We start from the raw sequence: 11,713 nt of genomic DNA, 5'->3' as shown, positions 1-11,713 counted from the left end.
AGCGCCATCTGCACCCGGCAGTCATCTCCCTCCTCCCCAATCGCGGCGCCACCCATCGCACAGGTAATTGTTCCTCCTCCTCCTCCACCAATTCCCCTCCATCTTCCTCGGAATCGCAGTTAGGTCTCGCAGCTTGCTCGATTAGAGCCATACTGGTGCTCAAATCATCGAATGCTGTAGCTAGGTTGTGTCTATCGTCGGATCTCTCCTCTCGGATTCCTGGGGCCGTCGTATGGCGATGTATGCGCTGACCATGATTACACTCGTTGCCGTCGAATTCGATGCCCCTGAATCGCCACCTTTTGATCCACACCGAATGAATCAATTCTTCCCCAATGTAATATGGAAATGGGGTAAATAAGGGGGGAACTGGATGCCCCTGTTACTGTCATCCACAATTGTTCGATCACACTGCATCATTTAAGGGCCCGTGCGCGGTATTTCTTGGAAATTGCAGTAGCCGTGTGCGGTGGGGCGGTTCCGCACAACAATGGCGAGGAAGCAGCACATCACGATATTCACCACGGCGAGCCTGCCGTGGATGACCGGCACCGCCGTCAACCCCCTCTTCCGGGCGGCCTACCTCGCCAAGGCCGGGGACTGGGAGGTTACGCTGGTGGTGCCGTGGCTCTCAAAGGGGGACCAGCTGCTGGTTTATCCTAACAAGATGAAATTCGGCTCGCCGGCGGAACAGGAGGGCTATGTGCGGCGGTGGCTTGAGGAGCGAACCGGGACGTTGCCCAGGTTCAACATAAATTTTTATCCTGCCAAGGTAAATTTTAACAGATCGCCAAGATATGTCATCATCATCTCCTCTTATCATGATGAAATATTTTGTGATTAAGTGCATTTCATATAGTTTACTATATAGGTGTATGTCATATACTACCTCCGTTACGGATTATAAGACCTCCACGTATCCCTTAGGTCCTAAATTTAACTAACATAACATAAATTGTACCATACACAAATTATGTCATTAGAAAGTAGAACATCTAAGATTTCCAATGATATATGTTTTGTAATATAACATAAATTGTGCTATACAAAAATTATGTCATTAGAAAGTAGAACATCCAAGGTTTCGAATGATATATGTTTTTTGTAATATATATCTTTCATTATGTTAGTTAAATTTACGACCTAGGGATACGTGGAGGCCTTATAATCCCTAACGGAGGGAGTAGTTGTGTGGCTGCATGTCATATATTTTAATACTTGCTTAAATGTTTAAACCAAGCCTCCCACTGGCACTCCATTCAAGATGCGAAAATACATCAGGAGTACTGGCGTCTGGGCTCATCTATGCAACTGCACAGGCATCTCTATGAGCTTATCTTAGTTGTGGAACTAAAATGGAGTAGAATGCTATTTTCTGTCTCTTTGTTGGATACTGAAAAGTAATAGCGAAGTAGAGTAGTGGACAGTACATGGTGATTTATTTTTGAAGCGTTTATGTATCCTGCACTTTCAATGCTGTAATTAGTAGCGAGCTTGTGGTAGTAGAGCCAGTGGGCCAGAATAAATGAGAAGCACTGCAAGTACATAATTTGTATTCATCCCTTTTATGATAGAGCAGTATATTGAGCGTAGAATGAGAGGGGAAGGGAAATTATCTAATGGTTATAAAACATCCATGTACGCATCTATGAAAGGACGGCATAAATTTAGTTGGTGTTGATAATGTTCTTTATCTTTTGATAGCTTGGTGACTAATATAAGTATGTTCATACACAGTTCTCTACGGATAAAAGAAGCATTCTACCTGTTGGGGATATAACCCAGACCATATCTGATGACAGAGCAGATATTGCAGTTCTAGAAGAGCCAGAACATCTTACATGGTACCATCATGGACGGAGGTGGAAAACCAAGTTCCGTAAAGTTATAGGTGTTGTTCACACCAATTATCTGGAATATGTGAAGAGGGAGAGAAATGGGTACCTTCAGGCATTTCTCTTAAAATATATCAATTCTTGGGTCACTGACATCTATTGCCATAAGGTTAGCAGTTTTACTTTCTATTCTGTCTACTTGTCATTTTATTTCAAGGTTTCGACTAAGTATTAACACCCAGTTGGTTTTATACTACCTACTAGTTTTCCAGTTTACGTGAGCTAGATTTAACATGGATAGCATTACCATGTTTGTATAGCGTTCAATATTGTTTGATGTTATTGTCTAGCTAGGGTCTGTCACTTGTTATGCACCATACTGACAGCTGACATAATGCACTGCTGTAATGTATTCATGAACAGTAATTTGTTCATATTTTGCATTGGTACAAGAACATATTTCCATAATTTGATATGCAAAGATGTGCTCCATTTCTCTTCTTAAGAACAATGTATCATTTAGATTTATTACTTTGCTATACGTGTTATTTCTGACTTTTTGTTACTCGCAAATTTTTCTAGGTTATAAGATTATCAGCAGCAACTCAGGAAGTCCCCAGATCTGTAATTTGTAATGTTCATGGAGTGAATCCCAAATTTATCGAAATTGGCAAACTGAAGCATCGGCAGATTTCTCAAGGAGATCACTCATTCTTCAAGGGAGCATATTATATTGGAAAGATGGTCTGGAGTAAAGGTTACACAGAGCTGCTCCAGCTGCTTCAGAAGCACCAAAAGGAATTGTCTGGACTCAAGATGGAGCTGTATGGCAGTGGAGAAGATTCTGATGGAGTTAAAGCAGCAGCGGAGAAACTCAGTCTGGATATCAGAGTCTATCCTGGTCGCGACCATGCAGATTCAATATTTCATGAGTGAGTTCCTGTGGTTTTCCTATTATTTGAATTTTCATTTCCACAATTTTTTTGTTTGCTGTTCTCCAAAGGGACCACACAAGCAACGTAGCTGCTTGTGCTAGTTCTAGCTTTACTTTATTTTTTTAACCTATAGTGCTTTATGTCATCAATTTACTCCTTTTCTAACCGAGTTATTTATGTATTGCTTCAGCTACAAGGTTTTCATAAACCCAAGCACAACAGATGTAGTTTGCACTACAACTGCTGAGGCATTGGCGATGGGAAAGATCGTCATCTGTGCAAACCATCCCTCAAATGAATTCTTCAAAAGATTTCCTAACTGCCACGTGTACAACACTGAGAAAGAGTTTGTGAGATTAACAATGGCAGCGCTGGTGGAAGAGCCAGTCCCACTGTCACAGGAAATGAGACACGAGCTTTCCTGGGAGGCAGCCACAGAGAGGTTTGTCAGGGTTGCCGATATCGCACCCACCACGCCCACCAAGCCACATCCTCCCTCTTCACAGCGTTTCATGTACATCAACCCTGACGAGGTGAAGAAGAATATGGAGGATGCATCGGCGTTTGTCCATAATACAATCTCTGGGTTTGAGGCTGCCCGCTGGGTGTTTGGTGCGATACCGAATAGTCTGCAGCCCGATGAACAGCAGCGCAAGGAGCTCGGCTGGAGGCCTCACCAGGGGTTATAGCCTCCTTTGACGCTGCTGGCATCGACGGTGGAATCACGACTAATCGCTGTCCACTAGGTGGGGCTCAGGGAACTAACTCAGAAACAAACAGAAACATCTGTTTGCCCCAAAAGGATTACAGCTTGACAGGCCCTTGTCTTGGATTTTCTGGTATTGGTGGAACTGCAATTTCATTTGACGCATCATATCTGGCGGCAATTGTACAGTGTACAGCAGGTGAAGTGCTCTTGTAAATGACAAAGTTGAAACCCTCGACGACGATGTGTCCTGGTCGTCATGTAGCACGTGTGCTCTGTAACATGTGACAACAACTGCCGTGTAAAGCCCGCTCTTGTTCCGCAACATTCTGTGTGCTGCGCTGCTCCTTGTCTACGTACTTGAGAAAGTCTTGTGTATTTTCCTGTTCCTGTGTGCCACTTGTTAAAACTTTGGAATGCTTTGTGGTGGACTACGTGCTGAGCAGCAGCACTGCAGCAGCAACACCAACCAGCAAGCGATGACGTGAGGCGTCGTCTTTGCTTCTGATTAGCAATTGACCCCCGGTTGGACGCATCATCGTATACATTCTCCGAGTACCTAACACGGCTCCGACCGAAATTCCTTAACCAACTGGTACACGAAAATGTTGGCAAACACACAGTTCAATCATCAAGCATACACACTGTGTTAGTACTCCCCGTTCCGATGACTCCAATGAATAATGTTTTTATTATTTCGTAAAAGTCAAACCATGCACAATTTGATTAAGTTTTTGTAAAAACTATCAACTTGTAAAATACAAAAATATACTTGCTCCGATTATATTACTTGATGCAAATATAGATGTATCTATACGCATTTTAGTTGTGGATACATCCACTTTAGCATCAAGTAATATGGACCGGAAGGAGTATCATTAGATACATCATGAAATATATTTTTATATGAAATCTTTAGAATATTAATTATATTTGTTTAGATTTTCTCAAAGTTTGGTTAAAATTTACTTGACTTGATTTTTCAAAATAAATAAACCATATTATTCATTTAAAGGAGGTAGTAAGTACCAAATAAGTTGGAGCAGGTCGCTACACAAATATGTATGGGTGTTGTCTATTTTAGCAAAAAAGAACATCAACCAACATATATGATGCAAAACCCATAATAAATATGTGTTGTGCGCTTGTGGCCAAAACAGACGGGTATATCATATTCCACCAGGAGGCAGAATCTTGCTACAGACGGCGGAATCTGGCGAGGAGCAGGAGCAGAGGAGGTCAGGAGGATAGGGATAACCACGAGTGAAGAAGAAGAAGACCTGGCTGGCTCTGCCTCCGTTTTGGTTCTCTGTTTTTTCCTCTTCTCTCCGTTTGTTTTCCCGTTCCGCGCAGCAACACCAACACGGTTGCTTCTCCCAGCGGCGGAATCTCCATCTCCATCTCCACCGCCGCCGCCGCCCGACCGACCGGCTAAGCCGAGGCTAATCCGCGACGGCGCCGTAAACTCCCCAGCTGCCGGACGACGGCGATGGAGGACCGCGTCGCCGAGCGGCGGGTGGGGGACTACATGCTGCTCCGCCAAATCGGGTCGGGGGCCTACTCGCGGGTCTGGCTGGGGAGGCACCTCGCCAGGGGCACCGAGGTCGCCGTCAAGGAGATCGCCATGGAGCGCCTCAGCAGCAAGCTCCGCGACAGCCTCCTCTCCGAGGTCGACATCCTCCGCAGCATCCGACACCCCAACGTCATCGCCCTCCACGACTCCATCCGGGTACCCTCTCTCCCTCCCTGCTCCCCACGCTATCTCCCGCGCACTCGATTTCGATCCGTCTCTCCTGCGTATTGGCCTGTTGCGCCATGTTCTGAGTTCGATTTGGGTTCTGGGACGTTTGATTTGGGTTCGGTGGTAGTACTAGAACCCAAGCAAATGATTGACCGGAACTTGATATCTCTCTCTGATGGTGGAATGATTTAAAGAAGGAAATTACACGATTAGAATTAGTAGGCCCTCATATTTCAGCATGCTGTAAGTGAATCATATTAATACCTCCTCCCTCCTAGTGCTGCTCGGTATTCAGCAAAGATTTAGTTTTTATCCACAATGATTGCACAACATTATGTCACAGCTGGATGACTCTTTGGACATATCTTAAGTCAAACCTTTTAGAACTTTGATTATAAGTATTATTTGAATATTTAGAGTTGGAACTTGTAAATCACATGTGTAGATTTGTCTCCAAAGTATAGTGATCATATAATTTTCTTGCGTGTTTTATACAAATATTATACTCTCTCCGATTCATATTAATTGATTATATTATACTCCCTCCGATGTATCTAGAACTAAAATGTGTCTAGATACATCCATATTAGCGACAATTGATATGAATCGGAGGGAGTAGTGAACATTAATGGTCCAAGGTAAATCTTGAAAATGTCTTATATTTGTGATATGGAGGGAGTAACAATTCTTTCATATGATCATACATAAATGTTACTGTAATTGATATGTCGCTGTCTTGTATACTGCTTTTAGGATGGTAAGAGGATATATCTCATATTGGAGTACTGTCGAGGTGGTGACTTGTACTCTTATCTTCTACGGCACAAAAGGGTTCCTGAAGCAGTTGCTAAACATTTCATCCGGCAGCTAGGCAAGCATCTTCCTCAATCCCCTGTCTCTTTGGCATGGTTGATTGATTTCTGTGTGGCTTGTTCGTAATCTCTTGTTTCTGCAGCATGTGGTCTGCAGATGCTTCGTGAAAAGAACGTGGTTCATCGGGATCTTAAACCACAGGTCAGTTTGTCGCTGTTAAGTATTCATTTCCATTGTATCTGTGTATTTCATGACTGGGAGCCGACATGAGAAATATGCTCTCTTTGTATGGTTGCTTGATTTTTTCTAAACCTTTGAATTCTACATTTTGTGTTTGTCCAAACAGAACATTCTTCTTGTTGCAAATAGTGCAACTTCCATCTTGAAGATTGCCGACTTTGGATTTGCAAAGTGAGTTACTTCTGTTCTGTTTCTTTCATTTCCGGGGATAGAATATTAGTTGTTACTTTTCGCACACGACATTTGTTTTGTGAACTGAATTGCAAATCCCTACTTTTATCTATCTTATAGTTAAGCATTGGCATAACACTGCATATCAAAACGTTGGCATACATATTGCTTTCGGTTATCCTTTACACCCTTTTTTCCGTGCTGGTACATCTCTTTTTTGTTGGGTCAATCAGCTTTTGTTAGTTTTTCAACACTATGTGGTTTTATCTTCTCTGAGAGACTAGCACTATGACAACCGGCGTGAACCAGAATACTGGAACGGACACCACGCCATGGCCAAAAGGGTCTGCTCCTTTCTTAACTGATGTGTATCCTGCGGTAGTAGGTTGCTATTCTGCTTCAGTTGTAAAATGCACACTATCTAATCCTAACGCTTAATGGGCTTACATCTTTGAATGGTCGATTAATTTTACCTAATTTTAGCAAAAATCTGCAGTATCAAGTTGAAAAGTTGTCATGTCTGCAGTACCTCCTGTGATCAGAAATGATATGTGAACATTGCGGACAAAAGAAGTATCCCACATTTCAGAAGAAAATTTCCACAATAAGCGAAGTTTCTCTGCAAATACTTCGACGGAAAAACATGGTGTACTTCATTTTGAGATGGTTTTAGCAACATTTGAAAATTACACCTGTTTGCAAAACTAGCACCTCAGATTCCTCTCCACACCGATCGATGATGTTTGTATCACGTGGTTTAATAGACTAATGAAGACGTCAACTACCGGATAGCATTTGTATGTCAGGCCTCTGATACTTATCTGTTTTTGTTACATTCATTTATTTGGGTGTATGTGTGTGAGCAGATTCTTGGAGCCTTCTGGTCTAGCCGAAACACTTTGTGGTTCACCACTTTACATGGCTCCAGAAGTCATGCAAGCTCACAAGTATGATGCAAAGGTCAGGGCTTTCTTTTTTGTTTCCCTGTGGATTTTGCGAACGACTGTTACGTTTTCTTGACTCTGTTTGTTCTCGATTCCCGACAGAACAGGCAGATCTGTGGAGTGTTGGTATTATTTTATATCAACTTGTTACTGGATCTCCACCTTTTAATGGGGATAATCAAATCCAGGTTTCTCTCTTATTTGTAATATGATATGATTACTTCACGATTCTTGAAATAGTATGTGCCTACAACTGCTAATGGAAAAAATTGTTACTTCATCAGTTGATGAAAAACATACTAAAATCAGGTCAATTACTATTTCCACCTGGTTGTGAGTTGAGCCATGAGTGCATTGACTTGTGCAGAAAGTTACTGCGAATCAATTCAGGTACAAATCATTGTGTATCATATAAACATAATTTATTCATGGATCTTCAGTCACGTCTTTATTTGTTATATTTCTATCTGGTAGAGTGAAGTATTCAGCACTATTACTGTGACCTAGCAGATATTTGGAAGAACATGAATGGTACCACTCAAGAGTAGATTTAGGCGGCATCATAATTGGCCCCTTTTCCTTCTCTTTGACTTCATTTGAACTTTTCCTGAATTTAGTGTTCAACTTAGCATGCCTCAACAGTTCAGATGATATTTTTTGTAGCACAGAATCAATCATTGTTAAACTAAAGGTCTCTGGGTATTAGAAATCTGTTGTAACAATATGTGAAGTTGTGAAATAGGTTGCAGCAGTGGAAGATCATTGCTTATTAATGCAATATTTGCCTGTGCAAGTATTAATTTCAAAAGTCATCACAAATGTACTGTTTCTCTATTTGAAAATTAGGACTAGTGACCAGTGCTGGGTATAATTAAACGCTGTGAGTTGTTCAGAAGAAATAGATTAAAGCGCATTTATGCAATTTGTTACGATACATAAGAGCGGGTATTAACGACACTAAACTAATCTGTGTATTTGATGCAGTGGAACGCCTTACGGTCGAAGAGTTTGTGAACCATCCATTTCTTTTTGAACATCCTCCAGAGAGAGCCTTGAGGTAATATCTTTGTGTTAATTTTTGCTCTTTGCATCACATCATGCCATGTGTTTGATATTCTGTATCACATCGGCAGTCGGACACCATCAGACACAAGAGATGGCTTTCCCTTCATTAAAAGCAGTCCAACGAGGCTTTCAAGCCAAAGTTCTCAAGAAGATTGCATGCCATTTCCTTTAGACTTGTCAACTGGACAGGATGAGAGTCCTGTTCCTGAGAACAATAGCCCACTGAGATCTGATGGGTTTTCTATAAATAAAAAGTCGGATAAAACTTCAGGTCAGAGCCCATCGAAGCATCCAAGTCTATTCTCCAGATATATTATGGGTAACAATCATGTACCTAGTACTCAACGTCTGGACCATACTGGAAAAAGGACTAAGGAAAGCAAGATTGGTGAAGGAAATGATCCTAAAGGTGGTTATCGAGAAGGTACTGAAGTCTGTTGTGGTTATCACACGCTTCCTTATCGTCATTATGAATAGTTCTTACTGAATTTATTATTTTGACTTTGTAATGTAGATTCCCCTATCATTGATTCATTAGAGTTTGTAGATCAGGAATATGTCTTTGTGTCTGGACATCAGGAAGGATCCTCTTCTTCAACAAGTGCCTCTCAACAGCGCAACTTGCTATTGAAATATGACAATCCTTCTGTTTCGCCTCCAAAGTTGGTTGCTCCGAGTGCACCGGTGCCAATACATGGCACCACAATAAACAGGCAACAGTCTGCTGGAACTGGTAGCTTGGACAGTCATTGTTCTCCAGTATCTGGTACTTCACAGGGATCTGCTTACCTTAGCGATGGCTTGGATCAACCACCATCTGATTATCTGACCAGGATTAGATTATTGGGGCAGTATGCATCTGCTATAGTGGAGTTGGTCAAAGAAGAGGTAAATTTATCTGCTTGGTGACTTGCTAGTCTCTGTACCCTCCTTGCTTTCCTACTTTATTTCATCTCATCCTCTTGAGATATTGTAACTTTCTGTTCAAATGTCTGTGTGCTTTTCTTACTGCAGCAAAATCTCTTGTATTACATTGATCTGCATGAAGTTTGTTAGTATTTTCTATGCGACTGCTAACTTCACTTTTTATTTTGCTGATCAAACCACCCAAATCTCTGAAGATAAAAGGTGGTAGGCACTTAGAGGCATTCTCTATCCAGCTAATTGTTCTTGCAACATGGAAGCAAGCAATTCACATATGCAATTCCTATGCGGCTTCATCTGCAAGAGAGAGTCCTTCGCACGATATCAATATGGCTGATGATGAGTCCATGCAGATTGAGAGGCAGTTTCTCATTGCTGTTGAATATGCTGAAGAACTTGCCAGCACTGTAGGACAGATACCTGGTACTATACCTTGCTTACGGCCATGAACCGTTATTATCTGTTGGCAAGACTCTTTTTTTATGCTGATAGTGCGCTGATGCATGCAGATGCTACAGCTATGCCCGATGCGGTTGAAATAATATTTCAATCTGCACTTGAATTTGGAAGGCATGGTGGTGTAAGTGAAGCACTTCCTCTTCCATCCCAGAAAATTCTGTTACCGTTGTTTTACCTTTCGTGCATCTACTTGATTTGTTTTATTTCTGATCTTAAATGGCAGGTTGATGAGATGATGGGGAAAGTTGCAATTGCCGTGTCACGGTATACAAAGGCAATATGCATGCTGCGCTTTCTCCTGATCGAGGCACCCTCGCTCGCCCTCAATCCCCCTTTGTCCCTAACAAGATCTGACCGACACCGACTGCGCTCATACATTGAAGCCCTCAACACTAGGCTTAGCCAATTGCAGTGCCAGGGGAACTGACTGCTGCTGGTGGGTCTTCTTCGGGTCAACTTGTACAATATTCTTTCATTTGTAAATATATTTGTTGGCCCAAACAAGGGCGTGTAAGATAATCATGCTAGAGATGCTACAAGTAGAGAAGGTAGCGGGAATCCAGTGTAACTTGCCCAAACTACTGTCATAACGTGAGCCTTGTGTGTGTGCGTGTGTGTTTTACTTATGCATGGTTTATTCTGTTCCAATTTGAGCTGTAGCTCAAGGATAACCATGGTCATAATGTAAACAGACTGCTTCCTTTTTATTTATTTACTGAGCTCTTACACAACACTGGAGGTGTCCTATTGCGAGTCTATGTTTCGCACTTATGATGCCTGGTTCAATCTACCTTACGCGTGGAAATGGAACTAGTTATTTACTGAGCCAGGAGCAATAAAAACACGAGTAAATTGCACTTTGCATTATGTAGATGGCTGCTTGTGTCATTTGGCCCCACTTTTTTTTTTTTTTGTAAGTGTTCGACCACAACTTTGTAACTAAACCATCAGTCTCCTCTTTCGTTCATTCTTAGTTTGTAAGCATTATGTTGCTGCGATTAAAACAACAGCCTCTCCTCTTTTTAGTTCCATGATTATGCATCTAGGCATTCTTTTGTGGTGATCAAGACATTAGTTTCTCCTCCTTTCCTTTGGGTGTGCATCTAGTTTGGAAATGCTTTATATGCATACTGCGTTCCTTCATAAGAATCGCTAGCACAATGATGCAGAAGCTGCATATCCTACATGATGTATGGCCCTAACAGCGTCATAAACGATCGTGGAAACCACGGGTAATTCACATGAGTTCAAAAGGGCAAAGTGGTCTAAAGTTTGGTAATCCTTCCGATCCATACTAGTTGTAGTTGATTTAGTACAAAGTTGTTCTAAATCAGCGAGAATTGATATGGATTGGAGGGAGTAGCATACTTGTATTCCAATGTAAGGTGTATGTTCTGTTTTTTTATGAAAAATTACACTTAGAGTTATCTTTATAAGCTGAGGCACTGGTGAAATTTAATTCGGCTCCTAGGTGCATATGCTCTCTCTATAAAAAAAATATATTTTAAAATGTCAAAAAAATAAAATTACAAAAGTTCTACATGTACATCTCCATAATATATGGGTGTTCATCAAGTTTCGCGAGGAACCAATATTTTTATGATCTATGTAAAAAAAGGGAAAATTTATCTTCTGAAAAGACTTATTTTTCCATTGAATTTTGTCTTTACACACGCCACGCGTCAAATCGATTTTTCATGAAACGATTTTGTGAATGTGTAGCACGTGAAGATGTACTTGTGAATTTTTCGTTTCAATGTTTTAAAATTTCAAATATGCGTAACATGCATTTTATAATAAAGGAAGCATATGCTCCCGTGTACCTGCCGCTAATATAGCCAGACATGCAAAACAGACTCTAATAACCGACAAATGGAAGA

At 41.4% G+C, this 11,713-nt stretch overlaps 2 protein-coding genes across 4 annotated transcripts; both read left to right on the top strand.

Moving 5' to 3' along the window:
- Positions 1 to 460: 460 nt before the first annotated feature.
- LOC124702035 (digalactosyldiacylglycerol synthase 2, chloroplastic-like) lies at positions 461 to 3,945 on the top strand. Its single transcript, XM_047234130.1, has 4 exons — positions 461 to 772; positions 1,738 to 2,004; positions 2,418 to 2,767; positions 2,961 to 3,945. The coding sequence occupies exons 1-4, from the start codon at positions 491 to 493 to the stop codon at positions 3,457 to 3,459; spliced, it is 1,398 nt and encodes a 465-aa protein (XP_047090086.1). The 5' UTR covers positions 461 to 490; the 3' UTR covers positions 3,460 to 3,945.
- A 1,018-nt stretch (positions 3,946 to 4,963) lies between these two features.
- Positions 4,964 to 10,566, top strand: LOC124702034 (serine/threonine-protein kinase ATG1c-like). Of its 3 annotated transcripts, none has more exons than XM_047234129.1 (13): positions 4,964 to 5,205; positions 5,971 to 6,088; positions 6,173 to 6,231; positions 6,377 to 6,441; positions 7,308 to 7,401; positions 7,493 to 7,573; positions 7,670 to 7,775; positions 8,370 to 8,442; positions 8,519 to 8,874; positions 8,998 to 9,338; positions 9,572 to 9,797; positions 9,884 to 9,954; positions 10,057 to 10,566. In XM_047234129.1, the coding sequence occupies exons 1-13, from the start codon at positions 4,966 to 4,968 to the stop codon at positions 10,258 to 10,260; spliced, it is 2,034 nt and encodes a 677-aa protein (XP_047090085.1). In that variant the 5' UTR covers positions 4,964 to 4,965; the 3' UTR covers positions 10,261 to 10,566. The 3 variants fall into 3 exon arrangements, with proteins under 3 accessions (XP_047090085.1, XP_047090084.1, XP_047090083.1); XM_047234128.1 differs by having other exon boundaries at positions 8,989 to 9,338; XM_047234127.1 differs by having other exon boundaries at positions 8,965 to 9,338.
- The last annotated feature ends 1,147 nt before the right edge of the window (positions 10,567 to 11,713 follow it).

Source organism: Lolium rigidum, chromosome 3 (assembly GCF_022539505.1).
Source record: "Lolium rigidum isolate FL_2022 chromosome 3, APGP_CSIRO_Lrig_0.1, whole genome shotgun sequence".
Taxonomy (NCBI): Eukaryota; Viridiplantae; Streptophyta; class Magnoliopsida; order Poales; family Poaceae; genus Lolium; species Lolium rigidum.
This window is presented reverse-complemented; position numbering and strand designations above follow the sequence as displayed.

Coding starts and splice junctions, on each gene's coding strand:
- LOC124702035 (XM_047234130.1), top strand. CDS start 491: ATGGCGAGGAAGCAGCACATCACGATATTCACCACGGCGAGCCTGCCG. Junction 773..1,737: donor TAAATTTTTATCCTGCCAAG/GTAAATTTTAAC, acceptor GTTCATACACAG/TTCTCTACGGATAAAAGAAG. Junction 2,768..2,960: donor GCAGATTCAATATTTCATGA/GTGAGTTCCTGT, acceptor GTATTGCTTCAG/CTACAAGGTTTTCATAAACC.
- LOC124702034 (XM_047234127.1), top strand. CDS start 4,966: ATGGAGGACCGCGTCGCCGAGCGGCGGGTGGGGGACTACATGCTGCTC. Junction 6,442..7,307: donor GCCGACTTTGGATTTGCAAA/GTGAGTTACTTC, acceptor GTGTGTGAGCAG/ATTCTTGGAGCCTTCTGGTC. Junction 8,875..8,964: donor TAAAGGTGGTTATCGAGAAG/GTACTGAAGTCT, acceptor TTTGTAATGTAG/ATTCCCCTATCATTGATTCA.